The following is a 27,196-nucleotide window of genomic DNA, read 5'->3' on the forward strand; positions in this document are numbered from 1 at the left end:
TCCTCAGCATTGCTAAGGACTTTTCTTTTTACGCTGGTAAACTCCTTTCAGAGTTTGGTTGTCTTGGTGCTGAAAGATGCAAGGTGTCACCCATTCCTATGTAGATGGACAAACTGGTTTTGAGTTATATCAAGTCTGTTTTGGAGACCACACATGTGACATTTCCACTGGACTCCAATCCATTCAGAGCTCAAGCCGTATCAGTTGTTGGGAATGCCTAACGTTAGTCAAGGAGCCATTAAGAGGCTCTCCATACCTTTTCCATACCAAAAACCATGCTGCTGTAGAAGGACCAACAGGGATGTAGCATTTGGCAAAGTGGATTGAAGTTGCTGGGTGAAGAATTCAGAGGCCCATCTCTGAGGAAGTGTAAGTCTATGACAGTTATTGGTTAGTCATGCACGGTGTTGAATATATGTGAACAGTCTTTTGAAAAAAACAAAAAAGGAGGTTACTTAACCTCCTTGGAGATATGCTGTCCAAACATGCGTTTCCCCTGCCCCCCATCCTTCCAGGTATTCATCTTTGTTGGGATCTTGCAACAGAATGAACAAAACCAACCTCATAGAATCTCAGACTGGTTTGGGCTTGAAGGGACCTCAAAGCCCATCTAGTTCCAACCCCCCTGCCATGGGCAGGGACACCCTCTACTAGACCAGGTGGCCCAAAGCCCCATCCAACCTGGCCTTGAACACTGCCAGGGATGGGGCATCCACAACCTCTCTGGGCAACCTGTGCCAGTGCCTCACCACCCTCACAGGGAAGAATTTCTTCCTAATAGCTAATCTAAATCTCTCCTCCTTCACCATTAACGCCATTTCCCCTTGTCCTGTCACTCCCTGCCCTTGTGAACAGTCCCTCTCCAGCTTTCCTGTAGCCCCTTTAGGTACTGGAAAGTGCTCTAAGGTCTCCCCGGAGCCTTCTCTTCTCCAGGCTGAACAAGCCCAACTCTCTCAGCCTGTCTTCACAGGAGAGGTGCTTCAGCCCTTGGATCATCTCCATGGCCTCCTCTGGACTCGCTGAGTAAACCTCATGGTTTGCTGCCTTCTCTGTTCATCATGTGTGATGCAGGAAGCACAGGACCAGTTAAGAACAAGAACTTGTTACCCAGCCTTGAATGTTAATATGTTGTAAGTGTAAATCTTGAGTGCAGTTCTGGATAGCTTTGGTTGCTCCTAAAATGACCTTTCTGTTACCTTAAGACTGGAAAAGAATCTATAACCAGCATTGCTATCTGGCATGTTGCTTTAGAGCTCGCTTAACATATATGGACATCCCACTGCATTTTTCCTTTTAGTGGTTAATTCCTGCACTTTTGTTTCTCTGTTACACTTTACACGATTGCTTGTCCATGTATCAGTCCTCCCTTTGGCTATCTAGGGAGTCATTTTATATGGCCTAGAAAGCACACCGGCAAAGCCGTTACTCTTCCCCTTTTTGGGATGAGTTTTAAATGCTGCTCTATCTGAATCTCTGTATCTTTTCATTGTGAGGATCTGAATATTTCTCTTTTCTCTCCTCATCTGCTCATTTTTGCAGTGCACACTGTTGAGAGTAAGTGCTGTACCCTCTGGGTTTTTGTTGTTTTCTTTTCCTTTCACAAAACTATTTACTTACTACAGAACTAGTGGAATTTCTATTATTTGCTGTGCCCATAAATCTCCTTTGGGAGGAGCTGTTGATCTAGGCTGGGATTTTAGAAGATTTCCTGAAAGCTGAAAGGAGAGCAATCCCAGGTCATTCTTCTGTGGTCACCAGATGGAAAAGGTTGAGAATCTTTGTCTTAAATGATTTTAATATATCAGTGTTGGAGAGAATGTGTTGGTGGATTATTAGTTGCTCTGTGCAGATAATGTAATCCAAGGGGCCGTGGTGACATGTTGGAGAGACTTCTGCCTTTTGAAGTCAAATGGGATAATTATTTCATGTAATCTCATTTGTGCAACAGGCTGGAGAATTTCTCCTGGGAATTCCTGCATCAAGCCTGCTAATCTCAGAATACTCAGTAGGAGGTTTTCCAAGAGTTTGTAAGCCACTAGATTTTTTAAATGTTAATCGTGGTGATTACAGGTGGAGATGTGATGTTCTGACTTAGTAACACCTGGTAGAGGGATCAGGCTCTTGGCTTTGTTCTCTCTCTCCCCTAGCTGCAAAATTTTCTGTGTTGCTCCCTGCCTCAGTCCCCTCTTCACGACGCATCCTTGTGCTACTCATCGCCTTCCTGCTGCTGTGCTCCTGTGAGATGTTTTCCCTCAGAAAATTCATCCCCAGTTTGAAAATTGGTGTCCTCGCTCACCTTGGAGCAACGTGTTTGGGTAGCTCTGTCTTGGGTTTCTTGCAGTCTTCATGTGTTTATTGACAGAGTCCCGAGTAGTCGTAAGTGCTGTTAGCCCTGTTTTACAGGTAAAGGACTGAATTTCAGAGCATAAGGAGGCTTTGTGGTTGTTTGGGTCAGGAATGCAAGATGGGGAGAATTCTTCAGATAGCCAGCAGTTCTTAAAACTGTGTTACTAAAACAGCAAAGAAAACTAGGTTATATGAAAACAGACAGACTTTTTGACAAACCATAGATGTTTTACGGGTCTCTTTGTTTTACCTAGCTAGGCACTTAGCTGCAGTTACGGAAAGGAAGGAGTGTGTTCACGTTTCTTCAGAAATAACAATCTCTGGTCCTAGTTGACAGTCTCTTAAGATCTTCTGTTCTTGTTTCCTGGTTCGGTTTCTTCTCTAAGCAGGCTAAGTAGCCTGTTGTTTTATGGTAAGCAAACTATGGCTAGCTGGACGTTTATCTGCAACCTAGAGTATATACACATGTGCTTAGCATAATCCTCAGTGATCAAAGATAAATAAACCTGTGGTCTGGTGGAAGACTGTTTTGGGAACTGAACGTATGAATCATGCTTTTTCACAGAGTTGTAAATCATTTATTGGAGAGGAGTTTTTATAAAAAGTAATTCATCGGCATTTTGTTTGTGGAAGGCATAGTAGAGCACTGTGGGGAAATTTTGTTTTGGATAGCCATAACTGTTAAAATGGGTGACGCGTGAGGTACATCTGGTATAACAGGTTAGTTAATGACTGGTCTTCCCCAAGTGCTGCCCTTGAATTTCTTTGGTGCTGCGCTATTACTGTAAGATTTGTCAGCCTTATTAGTACTCAGCTCCCACTTCACATGCTAACAAATGTGACTACCCAAGCATTAAAGCTGATAAATGCCATAATCGTGCGTAGGGTTCTAGGAGCACAACTACCAGGAGGGGCATCCCTGTCCCTCCCTGAGCATCGCTGTACTGCGCAAGCGTTTGTGCAGCTGTGTGATTAAGCTCACCTTGCAGCTGCTCTGGCTGGAAGAATAGCCTCAAGTAAAGCAATACTTACATTTCAGCCTGTTATGTTCTCTGATGTGGCTCATGACCAAAAGGAGGGTGGGACGGGAATGAGCCATCACCAGAAAGATGGGGAGGGACAAAGGCTGTTTTATTCCTTTGGCAGTAGGTCCAGTTTAAATGCAGTTCCACGCCAGGATCAGAGACCTTCTACAGAGATCCACAGCCAGGATCTCTGTAGAACTTTGTTATTAACTGAAGGTTAGCCTGCTGGTGCCTGTACAAAAGGCCGCGGGACTTGACACTTCACTGACAGCTAAGCCACTTAACTCTTAAGTGCAGATAATACTGCATCGTGAAACAGGGTGTTGCTGCTAACCGTTAAGAAAAACAGCGTAGCATAATCCCAAGGCCACTTCTCCCCCCTTTCCTTTCCCTGCCCACCATTTCACCTATATTTCCAAATTTTTATTTTTAAAGCCAAATGAGTTCTTTGATCCAGTTGCCAGCACAGGCAGACAAACCATTGTGCTAGTGGCAGTGACAGGTCTGCACACTTGTCAGAGACCGCAACAGGAATATCTGAAGCCGGTGCAGCTCTGAGCTCTTTGTAATGCAGAACCATTGCCTTAGTTCCAGTGACTGCAGCCTTAGTTTCTGCGCACTGAGCATTTTAACTGTGAAATGCAAGGGCCTCACCCTAGATCAGAGCCTTAGGAGGAATATAGTTCAGGCTTAGCGTTTCTGTTTCTAACTGCGTTCTCTGTTTTGTGTGTATGTATCTTGCGGTTTAGTAAGGGCTTTATGTAAATACGAGTAAAGGGTAAGGGGTTTATATAAATACAAGTAAAGCTTCTGGTGTTGTATTGAAAGATGTTAATGAAAAAAAATGAGTTCACAGCACGCTCATGTTAAGTAAATGTTTTAAAGGAGAGGTTAGTTTCAATCAGTTCTTTAGCTTTGCAGCCTGCCTTGTGCTAGGCTGTATATCAGGAACCCTTCAAGGGAGCAGCATCCCTAATCTTTGTTAATAGCAATCCTTGGTGATCTGACTCCACCAGCTCCTAAAATAATAGCCCACCACTCTTGAAGTGTGCTTTCCTTTGCTGAGGTGAAAGGTGAGGTCTGGCTTACTGAGGACGTGAATTTACCTATTAAAATGCGCCACAGCCTCTGGCTACTTTAAGATGATTGTGTGACGTTGGATAAACCTGGTAGGAGCGATACTGAAATCGAGTTGCAGTTGTATTTTCATCCTGAGACTGATGCTTCTGGCACTGCATGAAGTCATTTAAGTAGCCAACCAAAAGATACCCGTTGCCCATATCTTTGCCGCATCCCTTCTGGGGGTGCATGGTGCTGCTGGCATCGTCATTTTGCTGTATGTAGGAAGGGCAGAGAGAGGACAGGCCAGATCCCCCAAATCCTAGCACTGGTGACAGTCACCTTGGCCCACCAGTGGTTTGCAAATACCCTGCTCAGGCCGTCCCTGCAAAGACTTTTCCTTTCCCTGGGCAGCAGTAACAAGGCTGATGGGCAGAGCGCTGTGAGTTGCTGAGATGATGATGATTTCTTTAGGGTGCTTGCATGTGATATTAAGGCACATGCTCTGCTTAGTTGTTAGTTTAGATCTGTTGTGCCTCTGTGCTTTACAGTAGTTAGAAGAGTTATGTGTATCAGGTGGTGACTGAGGTAACAGTGAAGTTTTCCTTGCTTGTCCCTGGGATCTTGGTTTTGCCCTAGATTAAGAATACATTCAGGTGAGGACTGAACTACCTACTCTGAATTAACCCCAAATTAAAGTTACTTTCCTTCACTCTAGCAGTGGCTTGTTGATGTCAGGAGGGGAATTGCAGCAGTTTTATCTATCGCGTGCCCTACTGCAAGCAAGAGAGAAACCCAGGCGATTTTCTTGCCATTTTAGATCACGATGGAAATGAGAGGAGCTCCTTTCTAAGCTAGAATGAGGTAAATAGATATGCTTGTTATCACAGTCTGAACTATATTGTTAAACTCTTTTTCTATTACAGTTCACGATCTGCAGAGCTTCGGACTTGATAACGTAAGTGTTCCCAAGATAGTGTTCTAGTTCTCTTGGTCTGTTTTCCTTCTGGATTTCCCTCCCTCTGCCACATTGAGATCCTAGTGTACTGATCCCAGCCAGATTTGGCTTTATGTGTCTGAGGAGAACCTGGGACCTGCTTTCACACAGGGCTCTGAAGCCTGTTCTGGGACACCTGCATGTTGCTTGGCACGCCTGTTCCCCTCGTCCTGAGACTGCCTGGCTCCTTCATCTGTGCTTCCCAGTTATCTAAGGTTGACATTTTCACGACTGCTGCTGGATCCGTTGGAGTTTACCTTGCGCTGGGAGGAAAGCAGATGATCCCCATACCTCTGCCACTGAGGCAGCTGACAGCATGGTGCTCCTATGGCAGGGAGAGGGGTGGGTGAGAGAGCTTGCTCTGTAGATGGGAGGGAAGGGCACCGGGATCTGGGGATTTCCAGCAGGAAAAGGAGAAATTCCACATCTTGGAATCTCCCATGAATAAAAAAGAAGAGCAAGTGCTCTGGAGTTTACTGTTGGGATGCACAGAGTAAGGGAGGACCTGTCTCTGTTCCAGAGCCACACTCAGAAAAATATACAGATAATTAACTTGAGGCCCCTTACTTGCCCCGCAGATGCTGTGCAGTCGTTTGAGTTATTAGCTTTTCCATTTCAGATCAATATGACGCACTATATCAAACATCTCTCATTTGGAAGGGATTATCCAGGCATTGTGAACCCTCTGGATGGGACGGACGTCACTGCACAGCAAGGTAAAAGCCAGCTGAGAGAAATCTCATTTTAAGTGCCTGTATTAATAAGTGTTAGAAGAGAGCAGGAGGGAAGTTCCCAGTCTTTAACAAGAACCCTGACAGCGTTGTGTAAAACGTGGACTCCTCCACCTTGTGCTCTTTTTGGAACAGCTGCCTCCATTCATTGGGAACAAATCTGCCAATGTGTCTTGATTCTGTGACTTTTCTGAAAGATCTCTCTTTTCAATGCTCATGGATGCACAATAGCAGGTACAGCACATCATTACTAAATGCCTCTACCAGGTGTAGTTCAGGGAGAGCCCTGTCTAGCTACTGTGTGCAGCAGGAGATAACCAGAAGATGCAGGATAGAGAAGAAAGGCTTAATTGATAGTTGCTGGAGAGCCGTGGTGTGTGCCTGACCTTGATCTACCCAACCATAACAGCTGCAGGGAAGTTGAAATATTGCTGATCTTTTCTAGATAGCTCCAGTTTGCTGGCTTGAGAAGTCAAGGCAATTCTCTCCTCGTGCTACTGCTGCTCAAAGTATAATCTTGGTTTATTCCTGCAAGCCTGCTTGTGTGCATTTTCCGTGAAAGATCCTGAGCGTACCACACTATATGCCACTGCGGAGATTGGTTATTTTTTTTAGATCTGCTGAAGTCTGCCAAGTTTGTCTTTGCTGGTACTTGGGGTGCTGTTATATAATAAAGCTTGGAGAAAGAAGTCGTTTGCTTTGAGATGGTGGTGGGATTGTTAATCCTCCCTGAATCTGTTCTTTTGAATTTTCCACCATCCATTTTAATTCTTGTACCCAAATCAACGGATGGTGCTTAAAATAAAATACAGGAAAATGAAAAGGTGTCACAGAATGCTCGATACGATCGTGATGCCATAGTTTTTCTGTGGACTAACAAACTCTCTGAGAGGGGGTCCATAGCTGGCTGGTAAAATTCTCTCTGTAGGCTGAAGCTTTCCATCCTGGGCCTCAGAGAACCGCTTGGCAAATTCTTGAGGAATTAGGACTGAAGGCATGCTCCAGAAAAGAAGCGGGAGAAGTAGATTGTGGGTCAAATTTATGTTTATTGCAGAGCAGCTGAAGATATTACATATGAGAATTGCTTCTTCTGTAGAAATGGATGAATAATCTTCACCTCTAGGGTATTTCATAGAAAATAGGTTTTCAAAGCGACTCCTGCCTTCCATTGCCCTTAAGAGGACTGAAGGGACAGGCTAGTCTGAGGCAGCAGCAGGAGTTCTCCTCCTATTTTTTTTCTTCACTGATTCAGATCTTGCTTTTCATCTCCCAATATGATAAAAACCATGCTTCTACAGGAGTAAACTGTAGTGTTAATTGAAGTTGATAGAGGATACACATTTAGAGTTGAGTATGTTTTCTTAGGGCTATGCTGTTAAACAGAAAGGTTTTCATGTGATAGAATACGAATTTTCAAGAGGTCATACTGGTAAAACTGCAAGATAACTGGTTTGTAGAAAGTTTTCCATTTAGTCAAGGCCAAAATGCCAATAGTTTTGGTTTGGGTTGGAACAGGAATGAAATTCACTTTGGCAAAAGGAATGGTCATGTCAGACATTAACTTTATTGTCCTTGAAAGCCTCCAGTAGCTGTTGTGCAGAAAGATGCTCCCTGACAAGTTGGACAAAACCAATTTGTGTCTACCTAACCTGTCAGGTAAGCTTTCTGGCTTCGCCAGTTATTAATTGTGTCTCTCTGTCTTTGCTTGTAGCTTCGATGATGTTTCAGTATTTTGTCAAAGTGGTCCCCACGGTGTATATGAAAGTAGATGGTGAAGTAAGTACCTTTTTTCCCTATTGCTTTGGCAAGTGAAAGCCTTCAGACTTTCTCCTCCTATTCTGTCGCTGACCTTATCTTGACCTCTGGTGGAAGCAACACAATCTGTTCGACTTTCTTCGTATAACCACCCCAGCAAGAATAACAATTTCTATGGTGTGATGTTATCTGTAATGTTGCAGCAGTGATGAAAATGTTTCGCCATTTCTTGCTGATTTCGCAGTAACCTTAAAAGTAAGCTATGAAATGGCCATGCCATTTTCATCATGTTTCCACATGAATCCCTCCTAGTGCATGCTCAGGAGAAGTCAAAGCAGCAAGGAGATCCTGAAAACATTCTTTGGAGAATAACCCAAGATCAGCTTGTCTCCAATTTAAAAACTCCTTTAGCCTCCAAAAGAGCATGGCTAGATTTCCAGCTCTGCTTTCAGAATATGTCCTTCTTTTGGGACAGGTAGGACAAACAAGTTACTGAGGAGATACCAGGGTGAGACAAAGATCCTGAGAACAGAGACAAACTTATGCTCTTTTCTGAAGCCAGCGTGAGGGAGCAGAAAGAACTGTGATTTCTTTAATTCATTTGGGAGTGTTTCTGCAGGGGACCTCAGGAGCTGTGGAGAACCTCATTTTAAAAAACAAATCAAACCGGACCTGTCAGTTATCATTATTTGGGCCCCCATAGTCTTAGGGCAGCAGAATGATGCAAGCGGTTATGTTTCTTTGGCAAAGAAGCCACCAGTAGAGGCAGCAGCTCTGCTGTTGTGCAGTGCTATCCAGTGTACTTACCTAACCCTGTGAGGAAGAGACAGGTGTCACATGCCCCAATACCTCTGTGAACATTCACGTACAAGATGGCCTGACTCCCTAGCTGTCTCCCAGGCTTTGGTTCTGTATCTTCTATGCTGTGTGGCTGGTCCGTGCCCAGCTTCACTTTAACACCAAAGCAGTTTCCTCTGAGGTGAAACCCAAGTGTGGTTCTGGGGCACATTCAGCACAAGGACTGATCTACATGCAGATGAAACTATGCCAGAACTTGACTCCCTTGTCCTACACAGCTTTATAATGCTGTGCAAACCCCACAACACTGGGAACCCTTACCACCTCAGACTCCTCACCCAAACTCATGCTGCTCTTGGGCATGTACCACATATCCTTGCAATCAAGATATATCCTTGCATCCACACAACCTTCATGTTGCTTTAGGCACTCTGAAATGTAAATCACCAGCAAATTATTGGTTATGTCAGAGGCTGCGTAGGAACCACAGATCTGAGGAGCCACACGGCCACAGCAGATAGAATACCGACATTCAAGCAAAGCTATCCTAGAGCAGTGTGGGCAGAGCAGTCTAACAGAATCTGCTGGAAAGGTAGAGGTAGTTTGTATTTCTTCATCTGCCCTAAAGATTGAAACTGTTCGCAAGACTCAGTTCTCATGTAATAAATCCTTACGTGGACCACTCTTTCTTCAGTTCCCGGCCTAGAAAGGACCCATCTGTTTTTTCCTGGCAGTTGCGCGGAAGTTACTTTGATGAGGTGATATTGGGAGAACCTTCAGACCATGTTTGAAGCTCATTATGATTGGATTCAGGATGGCTCTGCAGTTTTTGTGGATGATTGAAATTCTTGAAGTACAAAGGATAGTTAATCGGAGCCCTATTCTTATGGCCACTTCCCGGTATACCATGGCTTCTTTTTCTCTTGATGAAATCTCGCATTCTACTGTAGAGCTGTTGTTCAGTTATCAGAGGACTTCTCCTGTCAAAAGAATTGTGTGTTGGGTTTGCGTGGCAGGGTTTTGGTAGCGGGGCGGGGTTACAGGGGTGGCTTCTGTGAGAAGCTGCTAGAAGCTCCCCCTGTGTCTGACAGAGCCAATGCCAGCCGGCTCTAAGACGGACCCGCCGCTGGCCAAGGCCAAGCCAATCAGCGCCTCTGTGATAACATATTTAAGAAGTAGAAAAACACTTAGAGAGAGAGAGCTTTTGCAGCCGGAGAGAGGAGTGAGAAGATGTAAGAAACTCTGCAGACACCAAGGTCAGTGAAGATGGAGGGGGAGGAGGAGCTCCAGGCGCCGGAGCAGAGATCCCCCTGCAGCCCGTGGTGAAGGCCATGGTGAAGCAGGCTGTCCCCCTGCAGCCCATGGAGGAAGGATGAGGGGGTGTAGCGATTCCACCTGCAGCCCGTGGAGGACCCCACGCCGGAGCAGGTGGAGGCACCTGAAGGAGGCTGCGGCCCGTGGGAAGCCCACGCTGGAGCAAGTTCCAGGCCGGACCGGTGGACCTGTGAAGAGGGGAACCCACGCCAGGGCAGGTTTGCTGGCAGGACTTGTGACCCCGTGGGGGACCCCACGCTGGAGCAGTTTGCTCCTGAAGGTCTGCACCCCATGAGAGGGACTCCATGCTGGAGCAGGGGAACGATGAGAGGAGTCCTCCCCCTGAGGATGAAGAAGCAGCAGAAACACCGTGTGCTGAACTGACCGTAACCCCCATTCCCCATCCCCCTGTGCCGCTGAGGGGGGAAGGTTGAAGCCGGGAGTGAAGTTGAGCCCGGGAAGATGGGAGGGGTGGGGGGAGGTGTTTTAAGAGTTGATTTTATTTTCTCATTCCTCTACTCTGTTTTGCCTAGTAATAAATTAGATGAATTCCCTCTCTAAGTTCGGTCTGTTTTGCTCGTGACGATAATTAGTGAGTGATCTCTCCCTGTCCTTATCTCGACCTACAAGCATTTCGTTATGCCTTTTCTCCCCTGTTTAGTGAATGAGGGGAGTGAGAGAGCGGCTCTGGTGGGCACCTGGCCTCTAGCCAGGGTCAACCCACCACAAATTGCTGTTTATTAGTCACCAGGAGAGGAATCCATGCAGACCATGATGCTTATACTTATGGTAATCATGGATCCAGGCATGCTGCCAGGGGCTGTGTTACACATTCAGTACTTGAAACCCCCAAATGTGGAATTTGGTAAAGAACCTGGATAGTATCTTTATCAGCTTGGATCGTAATTTGTGTCAGCTTATTAGGAATGACAGAACGTAATTTCATTTTGGAGAAACCCAGTTGATTTGCTCTAAGAATAGGACTGGTATGAACAACGTGTAGAAGAATGGCAGGGCGCAGAAGAATGCTGCAGGGTCATCTTCATTTATATAAAGATGGGTAATCTGTGTCCCTCTGCAGCCCTGGCACTCTCCTGCCTTTATGTATTATTTCCTTTTTTCTCACTCTTGAATATATATGGCTTTCTCACATCGGTGCTGACTCCTGAAGCATGCTTAGGTGGACTATGTTTTGGTAGAGGATGATGTGGATTTGGGGTTGAGGTCGAGAGGGACAGCTTATGCCGTTCCTTGCCAGCAGAGACCAAAATAGTCTAGCCTGGGGACTGATGCATCGGTCATTCTTTGGGCTAGCTGGGGCTGTAACAGATAGGCTGTAGTAAAAATAGACATGATCCTGATGGTGCTCTTTATGACCCTTTGTAACCGCTGTCGGGCCCCCCACAAGTGAGTGGGCAGGGCTACATTGATATGGTTCACTGAACTCATGTTTCAATAGCCTTTCCTATTCCTCGTTAACAAAACAATGTTTGCTGCGTTTGTTTCCTGCTAGGTGGTAAGGACTAACCAGTTTTCAGTTACACGACATGAGAAGATAGCCAACGGGCTACTGGGAGACCAGGGTCTGCCTGGTGTATTTGTGCTATATGAACTTTCGCCCATGATGGTGAAGCTGACAGAGAAACACAGGTAAGAGACATTTCAACCTGCTTCATTCACCCTCCATTGATTTTTGTCATTTTGCATAGCTTAAAACTCCGTCCTCGGTTAGATGTGATGGTGCAAATGCCTGAAAGCCATCCAAGCCCATCCCAGTCAGTGGAGAGGAAGAGGCACTCCCAAATGCCCTTTCTCTCACTATGAAAGGGATTGGGGTTTTTCTGATATTACCTGTAGCATTTTAATCCAGTATTGAGATGTAGAAGGAAATTGGTGCAGCGAGCAGAAGTCTGACATAATGGTTCTCGGTTTCCTGAAAGTCTTTTTTTAATGGTAAGACTAGATTTATATAGCATAGCCATCTTACCAGCACCTTCAGCAGCACCCACACTGATCCAACCTGGTTATTTATTCTGCATTTGCTATAGCTTTTCTGCATGTTGTCAGTGTGGAGCCTCTTTCTTCTTTCCGGGTCCTCCGTTAATCGCAGACGTGCAATTGCAGGGGAACGGAAGGGGTTGTAGCTGTCGGATCTTTTAGGATCATAATGAGGCACTGTCAACATCTGTACCTTAAAATGTTTTAATGTGCGCTTAGGGATTTAGTTTTTGTGTTACAGCAGCCTGCTGTGCGTTCTGTCTGGGCAGGAATGGATAAAATCATAGGGATTACAAGTCTGTCCTTTAGGTTTATAAATTCAGTACTTGCCTCTTGGGGTTGCCACTGAGCTCATTAGAGCGCGCTGCTCTAATGCTACTCAGTGCTGCTCAGTAAAAGTAGCTTGTCAGCTATTAAAATCTATATAATACGTACTTATGTGCTATGATGAACATTATGGTAATTATGGATTAGTTTTTATTAGTTAACTTTTACTTATCTGACATACTGGTATCTGAGCTCATGCCCATTGTTCAAATTGTTTTCCTCGTTCTAGGTCCTTTACACACTTTCTCACGGGAGTTTGTGCCATCGTTGGAGGCATATTTACAGGTATTGCACTCTTCAATCTTTTTTCCTTCTAAAGTATAAACATTCACCATCTTACTCTTTCTAAGGTCTGCATGGCTGGTAATAAATCCCTGTTTGATGGGGAGGGATGATTTCAGCCTTCAGGAGGGGATATAGTGTGTTCTGCAGAGCCATGGGAGGGGCATCAGATTGTAATTAGCACTGCAGACTTCTAAGATGCTATAGATGATGTAGACCTATTATAATATTTCATTTGATGAAATATTTCATTATGGTGTAGACTTATAATATTTCATTTTGATGCTCTGCAGGACATTTTGTTTTCAGATAATGTGGTCTTTCACATACCATATGAATCTATCTGTACTGTTTTTTTGGCCATCTTGGGTCTGTAAGCTGATAGTTGCTTTCATGTGGAACCAACGCCAGCAAAATCTGTGAACCCAGGTCGCCGTGGGCATAGCCATCTCAGAGGTCTCAAACTGTGTTCCCAGACATAGGAGGAGCTCCAGTGAGTGCTCTGCAGGGACTAAAAGTAGCCCTCACAGCTGGATGGGGTCCTGTAAGGAGAGGCTGTTCCTGCAGAGCCGTGTGTCTGGACTTCATTCTCAGTGCTGGCTTCTGGCATAGCTAATCAGTATCTGCTCAGCTCCGTGCGCGTGACAGAGCCCAGCCTCGGTCTAGCCTTGCACTGAAGCTAATAACCCAGGGTGCTCTGAAACGTAGCCAGAGATGTTCATGTGGCTGTGAAGGGCCAGCCTGGAGATCCGGTCAGCAGATCTTACTGGACCTGAGAAGCCAGCTACTGTATCACGTAACACCTGTATCACATACCTCTATCACATGATACCTTTATCTGCAAGGTTTTCCTGTCACCCGAGGTGTCACAATGCTCAGTGAACCTGGTACTGTTGCACAGGATTTCTGTCTGTAATAAATTTGATTGTATTCATTTCTACGGTTGGCTCAGGGAAAGGCTTTCAAAAATTATTTCCATGAGAAATGTCAAGTGCCCTCTAGCACTGAGCAGGTTTGCCAGCCAGTTCATAGTGTTTGCTGCCCTATGCCATGTTCAAACTCTCTGTATTCTAGAGGGTAAATCAAATCAGCTGTGGAACAGGTTTTGTGTTACAGCATCAAATTGATTCCACAGTTGGAGATAATTTCAGGACAAAACAACCACAAAAGACAGTCATCTGAAGCGTTAATCAAAGACCAGATTGTAAGGCAAATAATTCCATATTCTACAGTAATAAACAGAAGACTCGGTTCCTGTTTAGCTGCTACTCCTATATAGTATTGAAATGTTGGTCTTTGTGTAGGGCCGAGTAATTGCTTGCTTATGCCTTAGATTGAGGTGTTGAATAGAAGAAAAAAGAACATGAAGCTTCATAAAGGCATTGAAAATAGCTTCGCTCACTGGCACCCTGTGTTCCCTCCCTGGCGGGAGCTCAGGGTTCCTGTCCTCTGAAAGCCACCTCGATGGATGCAGGGTTGTCTGGGTTCTGTGGTGCAGTAGACCCATTCTGAGCTTTTCTGTGGTCCCAAACAAGCACTGAGTTAATAGGCTCCTTCAGTGCTGGAGAGATTTGGGTAAAATACTGCAGAAAGAACTAAAGCCATCGGTTTGTTTTGCTTCGTGTCCTTGGTGGTAAATGTTGCAGTCTCCCATAAAGGGCATCCTTAAAGGGCAGCATTGGGTAGAATAGCTTACTTTTAAGGTTACTGCGAAATCAGCAAGAAATGGCGAAACATGCCCTTGGCAAGCTGGCTCAGGGCAATGACATGGCATAAAGCTCTCAGCATCAGCTTCCTCTCCCAAACTCTTCTCATGCATCAGTAAGCACAAGTGACTTGGCCTGTCTCATTTTTACTTCTGTAAGAGAGACCTTTTTCTGGAGAAGTGTGATCATCTCTGCCCTGCGAGCTGGATCTTGTCTGTCCTAATGAGATGAGGACCTTTATTCTTCTGAGCAGCAGCAGCAGCAGCAGCAGCAGCTGTTTTGTGTCTGGGGGAGCTGGAATTCCTTTCCACTGACAGAAGGGTTTGTGTTTTCTTTCCCTGGGAGTTGCTCTTTCTTTGAGGCATGTCTGGCTTGCTCCATCTGTTTTTTCCTTTTAGTTGCAGGACTCATTGACTCCTTGATTTATCACTCAGCACGTGCCATCCAGAAGAAAATTGAACTTGGGAAGACAACATAAATAAGCAATGACCTTACCCCACAAAAACACCCTCTAAGGAGAACTAAACAGGTTTTTTGAAACACAGGTGATGTTCTGAGTGCACAAGAGGAGAGGTTTGGAATTTCCAGATGGCTCTGACTGCTCTTACATTACTGTCCCATCATTCTTTGTTTGGCATTAATTTTTGTGGATGAAACTGCTTGAACCTTGCTGCTATAAAGATTAGCCACCTTGTCTGGCTGTGCAGACCCTACTGTAAAAATCCTTTTGTCTCAGTCCATGTTCATCCAGTACTGCCCCCCTCCCTGAAAGAGGAGATACTGCATTCTGTTTGCCTCTAGAAATAATGTGTGGTATTGTCATGAGACCTGGAATGGATTGAAGTTGCCATTGAATAAGCTTTCTGGCAACACCATCTAGCTTTTTAAATTTTTCTTAAGAATCTTTCTGAGCGTGCTGATGCTGTAGGCCAGACGTCTGCGAAAACATGCTGAATCCCATGTGCTTTCCTTCAGCTGTCGCAGGCAAGACCTAGCACTTGGGATGTGCTTACTGTACCATGGGGCATTGTAGTTGCTCCACATTGCTCTTCCTAGGAAAGATGCAAGTTCATGTTTCAGCAAAAAAAGTGTTTGGAGTTTTAATTGGTTTTTAAACTGAATTGTATTTTTCAGTGTCCCTGTGTTTCTAGTTTGAAATAAAGTCCATCTTCTATGTGTGTTTTGGTAAGCATTTGGAAGAATAATTAAATTACTTGAACTAAAGCTGGTACTGAATTGGAAGGTGTAATTAAAACTCTGTGTGGGAAACTGGATATAATGGAGAAGAGAAACAGAAGACATACAGAAATGGAGATTCTGCCTGGAGAGGTAGAAAAATCAATTAACTGTGCTCTGGAGGAGAAAATCTCCTTTGGGGAGCTCAGTCTCCAGGGTCTGTAATTTTGTTCTGCAGGGTGGAGCTGGGATAGATTGTACTGTCTTCAAAGCAGTAAGGGCTCAAAAAGTAAAGCAAACGTCAACAGTAGATTCACATGTGTTTTCAAAGTTTATTCAATATAAGATCATTTCAACTTTACTTGAGTGTGTCATTTTCTGACTTAGCATGCTTGATTTTTCCCTTTCTTACTCTTTGATACAATTTTTAAAATATCTCCTTAGTTACAGGAAGGCAGGAAAGGAAGATGCCCCTCTTCCTGCCCAAAGAATAACTACACACCTCCCCCAAAAGCCTTTAGTGCATGGAAGTGTCAGCTCCGTCATGTAGGCAGCCATGTTTGAGCAGCTCCTGCCACCACCACCACTGTCACCCAACAGCTTTGCAGCCACCACAGGGACACACATGGGCTCACAGGCTCCACACCCACCTCCAGCCCCACTGTCGATCCTTTCTTTCTCCCAGCCAGCATGGGCAGAGCCATGCCCACCCTGTGTCCAGCCAAATGCAACATCCCTGGTGCCGTGGGAGAATGTCGCATCCTGGCTTCCACAGTGCCCAGTTGGTAGGACCAGCACAAGCAGCAACCCAGGGATCGAAGTGTCTGTAAGCCTGGCTATGTGGCAGTGCTGGGCAGGGAGAAGCAAGCTAAAGAGCTGAGGCAGCTGCTGGCAGTGCAGGGGGCTGCCAGTTCCTGAGCTAACAGCATGGCTTCGATTTCTTGGAAATGCATCATTTGTAGAATAAAATCCTGCCTTCGGCTGCCAGTCTCTCAATGAGGCTGAATTCAACGTCAGAGTCATGGACCCTCGTCCTGCGAAAGGCTCCAGACCAGCGGTTTTTCTCCCAGTAATGGTGCCAGTTCCCTTCACTGTCTGCTCCAAAGCCAAACACGGAGACCTGCACGCACACACCAGCAAGAGCCATCACTGCACAGACGCTTGGTCAGCCTGCGAGCGCACAGACAAGCAGCACAGTGCTGGTACAGCAGCAGTGCCTGGTCCCGCTGGCTGCACTCACCTGCTGGCAGGCGTGCAGTGCAAAGAGCAGGGCCGTGAAGCCAGTGGAGGGATAACGCCCGTGGCGCTGCGTCCAGTTGTCGTGGATGTACTTGAGGAAAGCTGGGCTCAGGATCAGCACCTGAGCAGGGAGCAGAGGAGCCATCAGCTGCTCACGGTGCGTCAACAGGACAGCCAGCCCCCGCCACCAGTGCAGCCATAGGCCCTCCCACTTGCTGGCTCTGCCCGCATCCCACTGAAAAGCAAGCACAGTCTCTGCCCAGAGGAACCCTGCCTGCCCAGGAGGAGCTGGAGCCTGCCGAGCCCTTACCTTGTTTCTGTCAGCTTTGATGAACTGTTTCACTCTCACGTATGTGCTGCAAAAGCCAGAGGACAGCAGTGAGGGGGGGGGGGGGGGGGGGAGGGTACTTGGGCTGCCAGGGCCTCTCCTTTAGAGGCAGCTGGTTTGCAGATGGTGGCTGTGTCCACCAGCATCCAGCCCCATGGCAAACCCCCCAACTGCCTTGGGCTGGCCCAACAGCATTCCCTGGCCTGGCCCTGGAAGAGACACATGAAGCCCATGGCTCCACAGGGAGGAACAGCAACTCTCCCACCCCTGGGGATTATGGGACTGCAGGACACCTGAGCCCTGCGGGACACATCAGCACCCACTCCCCCAAACTATGATGCCAGGACGCTCAGCCCAGGGGTCCTTTGTCCCACCAGGACTATGGTGCCAGGGTCCCAGTGAGGCACCAGGGTTCCCAGGACCACCCCATGCCATCCCCAAGGTCTCCAGCACAAGAGATGTCCCCCAAAGTCAACGCACTGTGTGAGCTCTCCAGTGGAGAAGGCGCTGGCCACCCACTGGAGGTCCAATGGCTTGAAGGGGATGAGGACAAGGTGGACATCAGGCTCAAGGTTCACTGCACTCTCCGGGTACATGAAGTGATGGGTTGTTCTCATGCCAACATCCAGCTCAAAGCCAGCGATCTTTGCTCTGTTCATCCTAGGGGACAGTGGGAAGGCACGTCCTGAAGTGAAGGTGCAGGCTGTGCCGGTCCCAGGCTGCCAGTCCTACCGGGCAGGGACTCCAGGACATCCTGGCCAGCAGCAAAGAGCGGACATGGGTGACACAGGGCCAGTGTGTACCCCAGAGTGGGGAGGGCTCCAGGGAGCAGGGCCAGCAGCACCGTCCCCATCACAGGGCGTTTGTTGGCAGATTTCACAGGGGGGCTGGGGGGTGGGGCATGCCAGGGGCCTGGGGAGACAGGGAGAGGCCAAGCCCCTTCGGGACACCCACCTCAGCACCCAGTCGTGGGCATCAATTTGCAACCCATGGCCAGACCCCTTCAGTCGCCCCGAGTTCCCCACCACTGCACAAGTCCTGCGGTGAGATGAGTCCCACACGTCACCGGTTGGTACTGGGAGGACAGTGAAGAGCTGCCGAATTATAGCCTGGAGCTGGACACCACTCGGGTGACCCTGCAGGGTCTGGGGGAACAAAGGCAGCAACAGGCAGCATCACACCTCCGGCAGTACCCCCACAGGGAGACAGAGCCCCACTCCTCCCAGCAGAGCCCTGGGAAAGGCACAGGAAAACCCAATGGGATATTAGGAAAATGGGGCGGGACAGCCCAGAGAGGTGGTGGGGGGGTGGTGAGCTGGGGTTCCTGCACATCTTCATCCCCCATCACATCTGTCCGACTTGACCTTGGCCCTGCCCCACCGCAAACAGATTTGGGGAGCCTGGGAAGAGCACCGAGCTCCCACCTGCGCCCCCACTCACCAGCCACCACTGAATCACGTCGGAGGAGAGCTCGTGGGCTGCACCCATCAGCAGAGGCCCTATGGCCCTGTTGTAGCGGGTATTGAACCATGTAGAGTTGTTGGTGCCCATGGTGCAGCAGACAATGGGGGCATCGAGGCGGGAGGGAGCCCAAAGGAAGGGGCCGAGGCCATCTGTGGGGGCTCGGAAACATTGCCACAGGACCAGCAGCAGGCACAGGGCCAGCATGACCTGCATGCGCCTCTGGCACCACATCCTTCATGCCACCTGCAGCAAGATGTGACAGGGACCAGTGGCAATGGCACCACAGGACCCCTTCCCACACACCCTCCCTGCCCAGTCTCCTGGGACTCCAACCCTGCAGGGACCTGAAATAGCCTGGTACACGTTTCCTTTTCAAACCGTTCAATGGCTTTATTGCTGTGCTCCGCTTCTGGCACTGCCGCGGTTACTTAGGTCTGGGCAGGGCCGGCTGGCAGCACATGCTGTACAAAGAGCTGCTCTCTGCCTGCAACACTTTTAGGTTCCACAAATTGACCTGCAAACAAGCAGCAAAGCATCGTCACCCCGACCATGCGCCAAACCCCAGCTCTCCTCCAGAGCAGCAGCCGCCTGCCCCCAAAGCTGCTCCTCTGCCCGCAGGGAGCCCTGCCGCCTCCTCCCCATGCACGTGGATGATGTGAGGCAGCAGCTGGGCAGAGGAGCCCCTTGGCCTCGCCACCACCACTGAACCCACGCAGGCGCCATGCAGCCCATGAGGAGCTCCCTCCCCAGCAGCCCTGGCATTTTGCAGCTTCAAGGGTGCTGAATCATTGCCAGGAGGAAGGAACAGGGGATACCAACTACCATCTCTGTGCATGAACCTTTCTTGAATACCCATATTTAAGTGGCATTTCTGTTCTCCACCTACAAGCACTCATATAAATCTAAAGTCAGAGGGGAAAGTGTTTTCTCATCCTTAGGGAGGTCACAAAGTGCTCGGCCTCTCAGAACCTGGCTTCCATGGGCCAAGGCAAGAGCAAGGAGCAGGGATGCGGGGACAGCCTCCATCATAGGGTCCGAAGTGACTGCAGTGGGGGCGGGGTGTCCCCTTTGTACTGGGAAAGCTGAAGGAGACAACGCCCCCCCCCCCCCCGTCCTTACAGGGGGACCCTGTTCTTTCCCAGTTCCCTGCGTGCTAACCTGGGGCCACGGGTCAGCACCAGCTTCGTTTCTCCACATCAGCCTTTTTCTGTAGCACGGACATTCCTGCTTGCTGTGGTATCCAACCAGCTGCACACAAATCTGACCCAAAGGACTGACACCTGACAGCAAAACTGCTGCTCCTGGGGGTCTGAGCAACCAGCAGAGATGAGAGATGTGGAGGGGGACTTTTGGATGATCCCAGGTGGCTGCAGCGGGTCGCGCTCCCCTGCAAGCCTGCCCTTTTAAAAAGCGACTGAACTGTCACCTCTTCCTGAACGGAAGCGCAAACAAGCCACTACCAGCGCACTGGAAACGCAGATGTGGGTGCTCCCGAGCAGGAAGTGGCCACAAAAAGACAGCTCTTCACCCTGCAGGCTCAGGGGGGGCCATGAAGCCCCCGATGCTCTCCCTGCTGGCAGCTGCAGATCCCCGTGACTTAGTCTTTTGGTGTCCTGCAGCAGCCACAAACATTTGCCATGATGGAGGCAAAGAGCATCCATCTGACATGCCAGTTGGGCCAGGAGTCAGCGGTCTCCTGGGCTGGTTCGGGCGCTCATGGAGCCTCAGGGGTTATTAAGCCACAGCCCATGGAAGGGGACGAGCTGGTGGCCAGCGCCATTAAGCCCAGAGCCAGGGCACTCAAGCAGCGCAGTGAATATTTCATGAAGCCTTTTGCAGTTGCCCATCGCCAGGGAGGGAAGGGCTCTGGACAGGCAGGGTTGAGCAGCCCCATCTCCCTGCCTGTGCCCATATGTGCAGCCCCTGCACTGCAAGCAGGACCTCTCCACCCGCACCCACGCCCCCACGACAGCTGAAACGACCCCCCCCTGGCCCCACTCCCAGAGGTGCCCTCGCCTTGAGGTTTTCTAGCCCAGTGCCGTTGGCCACAAGCCACCACACCGCAGCCATGCAGCTGCTGCATTGGGCTGTGCCCAGTGGCCACAGACCTGTTCCCATCCTTGCTCTAGACACTGCCAGGAGCTCCCCAGCCCCACAGCGACAAAAGAGGCCCTCATCCTCATGGTGTCACGACCCCTTGCTCCCCAGCCAGCTGTCCCCAGGGCCCCTCACCTCCTCAGAGGAAGCACCGCTGAGCAGGGCCAGGCTCGGTCGCCTCACCAGTGCTCGTTGCAAGCTGCAACAACCACCACAGGAAGAGGAAGTATTGCACCATGACGTGGGGGAGAACACAGCCTTGCAGTAAGTGACACAGCAAGGTCAGGGCTGCTGTCCCCCATCCAGTCAGTGCCCCACAGTGGCCACTGGTCCTGCTGGAGCTGGATGGCCATGTTCCCAGGGCTGCATCAGGAAATTCATCATTAAAATGTTCCTAGCCTGGAGTGGAACTGCCCTCCTGCCCCTGTGGGTCCTGCTGGGATGGCTCAACTTCTGCTGACACTGACAGCAGCAACATGGAGGTCTCAACAGCCTTGTGCATCCAGCATCTCACTGGCTGGTTTCTTTTCCTCATGTGGATGGGATTTTTTGGCTCAGAGAGGACAGAGGAAGGCTGTGAAATGTACCCCGGCAACTGGAAAAACACAGCCAGTGGAGAAAACCCATGCAAGCTGAATTGTGAGTAATTTTATCCAAGGGGAGGTCAGCCCTCTTCACTCTGATGCCTGTGAGGAGGTTTGGTGCCTGAGGGAGCATGGCAAAGAGGGAGGATCTAGAAACTCAAGCTAAAACAGTCCTAGAACAACAAAATACAGAGCACCAAAGAGCTGGTATTTATTGGCGGCAGGCTCAAAGGGCCTCTCCACCATTGCTGGGGGGCCAGGCACTGAAGGAGCAATGCCCTGAGCTGCCACAGAGCACATTTTCTGGAGCACAAACAGTGAAACCTGGGTGGTAAGAATTAGGGATGGCACAGACTCCTGGTGGTGCTGGCTCCACAGCACTTGTTTGTATTTCCAAGGTCCCAGTGTCCTCAGCCTGCCGCAGAAGCCCCTTTCCCAGAGGTCTGCATGCCAGCCTCACTCCACTTGCAGCTTCAAAGCCCCGCAGGGTACACTGCTGCTCCACTCTACCATTGTTGCCATTAGCACGTGCAGAGCAGGTAGCACCATGGGATAGGCAGCATGGTCAGGACAAGGCAGGAACCAGGCACTGGGCAGCAGAGTGCCCCAGGGCTGTTTCCTGTATGGGGATATGGTCTGGGGCAGGAGCACATCTGCGGAGCACATAGATTGCTGTCTTCTCTCCCTTTGCCTGGCCAAGGGATCCTCTGGGACAGCCTGGCACTGCCGGCAGCACATGGGAGGAGTGGGGTGGTGGGACAGGGATGCTGGGGCAGCAGAGGTGAGGGAGGTAGCACCAGGTGAGCTGGTGCTTCCAGCCCGCCCATCCCCAGGGCTCTTGGTGCAGATGGAAGCTGGGGGAATTGTATTTTACAAAGCTGATCAGATCTTCCTTCTTGAATTGAAGCAACTCCTACTCATTGAGCACGTGAACGAATGAAGCAGGGAAGACACCTTGCCTGTGAGGCTGTCCTTCAATCCACCCTTTCTGTGTGGAGAAAGGAAGGAAAAGTAGCAGTGAGCATGGTGCAGGGGCATTCAGGGGAATGAGGAACTGGCCCCATAACAGCTGCCTTTGGTTGCCAAGGACAAGATGGAGAGACAGATGCAGAGCAGATGACAACAACGGGTGCAACAGTCATGGGACAGAGACGAGAGGTGAATGAAGAGGGGTTCATGTGCATCCCAGCACCATCAGCATATGCAGATTCACTCACCCACCAGTTGCTGTCCTCCTTTTCAGACACTACAATGATCTCGCCTGTGCGGAAAGTCAGCTCATCCTCCCGGTCAGCATTGCAGTCATAGAGAGCACGGACCCTGTGGAGCAGCAGTCTGTTCTGCAAGCAGCAGAGAGCATTGTCAGGCCTCCTCTGCTTTGTCAGACACAAACTAAAATACCTCTAGTGTCTTGAGCCCAAAGCCCCTGGCAAAGATGTGAGACGCAAGGATAAGAGACTGGGAGGAGAAGTTACTGGGGCCAACTCCAGCCCAATTCAGAACCTAAAGTGATAAATATGGGCAGCTGTGGGAGCTGAGCTGATCCTGGCCACTGGCCACCTACCAAACTGCTCCTCCGAGGAAGAAGAGGTGGGACATCCCAGGCATGGCCAGAACATGGCTCTGGCTCCTGGAAGGATCGGTGTGGGTCAGGCTGTCCCACTTTGCTGGGTCCAGGCATGCAGAGGAGGTCCGTGGCTTTCAGGATACCTATGACACAATCAGGCTGGTCATTTCCTCCCACCTTTCATCACAGGCAGACAACAGCAACCACCACTGTCAGGCAACACAGTGCAGCGTGGTCCTCCTCCACAGTACAGTGTGAGCAACAAGCACCCCATCCGTCTCGGAGCTGGAAAGGGGAGGGACTGGGGACAGGGTGGAGAGGGGCAGCAGGGGAAGGGGACATGGCCAGGAAGCAGAAGGACATAGGGTGGAGGCTGGGGTGAGAAGCATGATACCAGGAGGTGGGAGATGGGCTGCGCAGCTCCAAGGTGCCCCAAGAGCTGACAGCACCAGGGAAAGGATGCAGCTGCCATGGGTTGTGTGCTTGGCACCCTCCATCCCCCCCACACCCCCCATGCTGCTGAGCACTGCTGGGATAAGACTGTTTCCTAGAGGCACCTGGAGGCTCCGGCTGGCCAGATCTCCATCCCAGAGCTGCTCCTGGCAGCACTCACCCCTTTGTCAAAGGGTTGTGTTGTGCAAGCCACTGCCTCAGCCCCCAGCCTGCCACCCCACCTGGGTACAGGGGCGGGGGCGCATCTTTCTGCTATGGGGCACCCATGGAAACAAATCCACTGCCTGAAAGACAGGGACAGGGTCATTCCCATCTCTGAATTCAGCATCTCCAGCAAACCCCAGAAGAACCCTGCCCTGGAGGCACTGGTGTCTAACAGCCAAGGTGCAGGGAGCACCCCTCATGCTCGGCTGTGGGCAGCAGTTCCACAGCTCCCACAGTTCTCCCAGCCCCACATCCAAGCCAGAAGCCTCGCAGGCCTGATGCATGAACAAGGCTCGGCCAGACAAAGCCATGGCCAACCTGGCCTAGAGCAGGTGCTGGACTGCAGACCTCCAGCAGCTCCTTCCCACCTTGCCTCCCCTGAGCCTCTCCTTTCATTACCTGAAGCCAGGCTGTTCAAGCTGGGCTGCTCGGGACTGAGCGGTACCCAAGGCACTGGCTCCGAGGATGTCCGCTTGTGCTTGATGCACAGAGGCAGGAGTGGGATCCTCCTGCTTCTTGTGTCCTCAGCAAAGATGGACGAGCTGGTAAGGAAGGGCGGATATGCCCCCTGGGGAGCTAAACATAGTGCAAGAACAAATCAGGGGTCAGCAGCAAGTTGGTGCTGGGCAGGGCTCCTGGGGCAAAGCTCTGGGGGAGAATGGGAACAAATGTGTGGGCAGGGATTTTCTTTTCTCTGCTTGCAGGTCTGACTTGAGAAATGCCTCAGGTTGGAAGCAGAGCTGGGACCATCAGAGAAGTCAGGCAGGACTTGGTGAGTGTCCCAGAAAGCAGGGTGGCTCTTGGAGGTGGGACACGCCATGGGAAGGCTGGGCAAGGACAGTGAGAGCTGATCTTGCTAAGGAGCAGTAGTGCAATGCTGCTGCTGTTTCTGCTGGCAGCTTTGTCTTTCCAGCCCTGACTCTGAAGACATGCTCCTCTGCCTCTGCCAACAGCAGCAGCATTTGGCAGGGGACAGCACATCCTAATGGCACCAGCGTAGGGGCTCCAAGGGCGAACATACACTGCACTGCTCTTCAAAGCAGGGATCAGTGCTAGGACAGACCAGCCAGCTCAAGCCAGCCTTGGTCCCTCAAGAGGTGGAGGACAGAAGGGTGCCCGACCCAGCTCCCTCCCAGATCACCCTTTGCTGATGGTGCCAGGCTGTCACAGCAGCAGCTCACCCTGCCAGCCCCTGCAGGACCCTGCCACAGGCTCTCACCTGGCTTTGCCCACTGGGGTGGGAACGGAGGTGCGTAGGAGGGGGCCGGCGGCACATCTGGGCTGTGGAGGTGGGCAGCTGGTGGGGGGCAGCTGTCCGGCCACCCCTCCCAGGGCACTGCCCCTGCTGCCTCCAGCCCGGGAGCAACAGCAGGGGGGTGATAGCAGCTCTGGGGACGGGCAGACCCCCTCTTCACAGGACCCAGCTGGGAAAGGGATATTTGCAGGTTAGAGTGAGTATGGCTGGGCAGTGGGAGCGGGGGCAGTGGTGGCACATGTGGGCCCCAAGCCAGAGTCCGTCAGGACCTCACCTTCTCATCGAGGTCTTCGTCACTCTCATACATGTCATCTTGGCCCAGCCACCACTCACACTCCACATGGACATTGGGGTTGAACTGATTGCTCTGGGCCTGCAGCAGCTGGGGCACAGAAGAGCTCCTTGAGGACCCACCATCCCTGTCCTCCCCCACCAGCCCCACAGACGGCTTCTGGCCCCACCTCCGACCACTCGCCCATCATGGCCACATCTGCAAGCTAGGAACAGTGCTCCCCAGCAGTGAGGACGTTTTGTGAAGGTCTCCAAACACATAAGTCAGAACATGGCAGAAGCAAGGCTTGGACTCACTGAGGAGATGTTCTCACCCCATACAGCCTCAGTACACCTCCAGGTCCCCCTGCCCAGGCATGGCCCCCCCCACCTGGCCTGTCCCAAATGGCTCTGCCTTGAAGGACCCCACGCCAGCAGGGCCAGCACCCACTGGACCCCTCCACATCCCACACTGGCACTGGAGATGCTGGGGAGCGCAGGTGGCCCTGCAGGACACATCCACATGGGTGTGGGTCCCCCACCACCCTCTGTCACTGGGATGTGTCCCAAAACCAGAGGGGTGATGACACACGGTGCCTTACCAGCTCTTCACACAGGGGATGTTTCATCCTCCTGGCAACATCCAGGGCTGTCTCTCCTGCTTCATTAGCTGTGGAGGGGAAACAGAAGCCTTGAACACTGCAAGCCCACCCTGTGTTTAGCAGTGAAGAACAGTGCTGCATTCGGGGCATCTGGGGGCAAATAAAACCCAAAAGAAGGGACAGCCTAAACCCAGATCACAACAAAGGCTCAGGCCATTAAGGGATGGTGGTGGAAAGATGAAGGAGAGGGCAGAAGCTGAGACACCCAGATAAGGCGAGAAAGGAGCACAAGTAAATCCTGATGAGTCACAGAGACGGGACAGGGTAGAGGTACAGAAGAGCTTGGTCACTGCCAGAGCCTAAAGGCTACAAAACCAGAGGACTCCATAGCCAGCACGCCTTGTCCTGTGTCATCACAGGGAGCTTTGGGCAGACCTGGTACATGTGTCCTCATGCCTGATGGACACACAGAAGTGTCTTTACTGACTACCACTGGTACCTGAAGCAACAATTCTGCACCCTGAGGGACCACAGGGTATCCCCAGACCAGCAGCAGGGTCTGCACTGTGGACTCAAGATGCTTGAGGCAGATCAGGCATGGCTGTGCCTGGCTTGGCTGAGGCAGCGAGAAATTTGGCTGCCAAACCACTGTGCAACTGGGGGGACATGCACCCAGCTCCTGCCGCCCCCACCACGGTCTCTCTGCTCTCCGAGGGGCTGCCACCACACTGCCCGGAGTGGGAAATGGGAGCATCACAGGAGGCAAGGCTCAACGCACCTACCAGCTTAGCAGATACTTGATGGTGGAAACATTTGTGTCCTCCCCTTTCACCCAGGATCCTAGTTTTAAAACTCACTTCTGTGTTACAGAACCATAGAATCTTAAGGTTGGAAAAGACCTCTAAGATCATCAAGTCCAACTGTTGACCCAACACCACCATCTCTACTAAACCATGTCCCAAAGTGCCATGTCTACAAGTTTTTTGCACACCTCCAGGGATGATGACTCCACCACCTCTCTGGGGAGCCTGTTCCAATGCCTGACCACTCTTTTGGTGAAGAAATTTTTCCTAATATCCAATCTAAACCTCCCCCGGCACAACTTGAGACCATTTCCTCTTGTTCTTTCGCTAGTTACTTGGGAGAAGAGACCAACACCCACCTCACTATAACCTCCTTTCAGGTAGTTGTAGAGAGCGATCAGGTCTCCTCCTCTTCTCCAGACTAAACAACCCCAGTGCCCTTAGCCACTCCTCCTAAGACTTGTGCTCCAGTCCCTTCACCAGCTTCATTGCCCTTCTCTGGACATGGTCCAGCACCTCAATGTCCTTCTTCTACTGAGGGGCCCAAAACTGAACAGAAAATTATGAAAAGGAGAGTCACAGGAAGTATGAATGATTGGACCTGTCCTCCCACCTGCTCTCCAGCATTGGAGCACTGGCTTTGAAAATTAGTTAAGTGCCTGTTTAGGCTCCTGCTGCGCACATGCTTTGTGTGGAAGAGCAGCTCAGGCAGTGTTTGCCTTGCTGGGCTCTGCCAGCTCGGTGAGCTCACCCCAGTGCAGTCCCACCACAAAACTGCCAGTCACCGGCAGGACTGTGGCTGCCCACCTGGGAGGG

General features: G+C 50.2%; 3 protein-coding genes across 9 annotated transcripts in view; 1 reads left to right on the plus strand and 2 right to left on the minus strand.

The window, feature by feature from the left end:
• Positions 1-15,875, plus strand: part of ERGIC3 (ERGIC and golgi 3) — a 28,472-nt gene extending 12,597 nt beyond the window's left edge. The window contains exons 8-13 of the mRNA XM_054845742.1: positions 5,357-5,388; positions 6,047-6,143; positions 7,870-7,934; positions 11,539-11,675; positions 12,580-12,635; positions 14,737-15,875. Coding sequence (XP_054701717.1) covers positions 5,357-5,388; positions 6,047-6,143; positions 7,870-7,934; positions 11,539-11,675; positions 12,580-12,635; positions 14,737-14,816 — 467 coding nt within the window. The 3' untranslated portion in view covers positions 14,817-15,875. The remainder of the gene's footprint in view (positions 1-5,356; positions 5,389-6,046; positions 6,144-7,869; positions 7,935-11,538; positions 11,676-12,579; positions 12,636-14,736) is intronic.
• A 138-nt stretch (positions 15,876-16,013) lies between these two features.
• LOC129214308 (CMP-N-acetylneuraminate-beta-galactosamide-alpha-2,3-sialyltransferase 2-like) lies at positions 16,014-20,844 on the minus strand. 5 transcript variants are annotated; one of them, XM_054845745.1, is made up of 8 exons: positions 20,778-20,844; positions 19,704-19,854; positions 18,522-19,059; positions 18,036-18,226; positions 17,562-17,741; positions 17,064-17,109; positions 16,755-16,874; positions 16,014-16,634 (listed from the first exon to the last, which is right to left on the minus strand). In XM_054845745.1, exons 3-8 carry the CDS (start codon positions 18,774-18,776, stop codon positions 16,467-16,469), a joined length of 960 nt encoding a protein of 319 aa, XP_054701720.1. In that variant the 5' UTR covers positions 18,777-19,059; positions 19,704-19,854; positions 20,778-20,844; the 3' UTR covers positions 16,014-16,466. The 5 variants fall into 5 exon arrangements, with proteins under 5 accessions (XP_054701720.1, XP_054701719.1, XP_054701721.1 ...); XM_054845744.1 differs by lacking the exon at positions 20,778-20,844 and having other exon boundaries at positions 18,522-18,788; positions 18,890-19,059; positions 19,704-20,511; XM_054845746.1 differs by lacking the exon at positions 19,704-19,854 and having other exon boundaries at positions 20,778-20,838.
• A 41-nt stretch (positions 20,845-20,885) lies between these two features.
• The window catches only part of LOC129214453 (arf-GAP with SH3 domain, ANK repeat and PH domain-containing protein 2-like), a 28,681-nt gene continuing 22,370 nt past the window's right edge, over positions 20,886-27,196 (minus strand). For all 3 annotated transcript variants that reach the window (XM_054846050.1, XM_054846049.1, XM_054846051.1), the window contains 7 exons: positions 25,578-25,645; positions 24,980-25,087; positions 24,670-24,874; positions 23,850-24,026; positions 22,791-22,936; positions 22,444-22,566; positions 20,886-22,214 (listed from right to left, as the gene is read on the minus strand). In XM_054846050.1, the coding sequence (XP_054702025.1) occupies positions 22,140-22,214; positions 22,444-22,566; positions 22,791-22,936; positions 23,850-24,026; positions 24,670-24,874; positions 24,980-25,087; positions 25,578-25,645 (902 nt within the window). In that variant the 3' untranslated portion in view covers positions 20,886-22,139. The remainder of the gene's footprint in view (positions 22,215-22,443; positions 22,567-22,790; positions 22,937-23,849; positions 24,027-24,669; positions 24,875-24,979; positions 25,088-25,577; positions 25,646-27,196) is intronic.

Source organism: Grus americana, chromosome 17 (genome assembly GCF_028858705.1).
Source record: "Grus americana isolate bGruAme1 chromosome 17, bGruAme1.mat, whole genome shotgun sequence".
NCBI lineage: Eukaryota > Metazoa > Chordata > Aves > Gruiformes > Gruidae > Grus > Grus americana.

Bases quoted from the DNA above. Each gene is read 5' to 3' on its own strand.
- LOC129214308 (XM_054845745.1), bottom strand. From the start codon at position 18,776: ATGTGGTGCCAGAGGCGCATGCAGGTCATGCTGGCCCTGTGCCTGCTG. The intron at 17,742-18,035 runs GTGGGTGTCCCG...ACTGTCCCCTAG, and splicing joins GCCCACGACTGGGTGCTGAG to GATGAACAGAGCAAAGATCG. The intron at 16,635-16,754 runs GTGAGTGCAGCC...GTGTGCGTGCAG, and splicing joins CACTGCACGCCTGCCAGCAG to GTCTCCGTGTTTGGCTTTGG.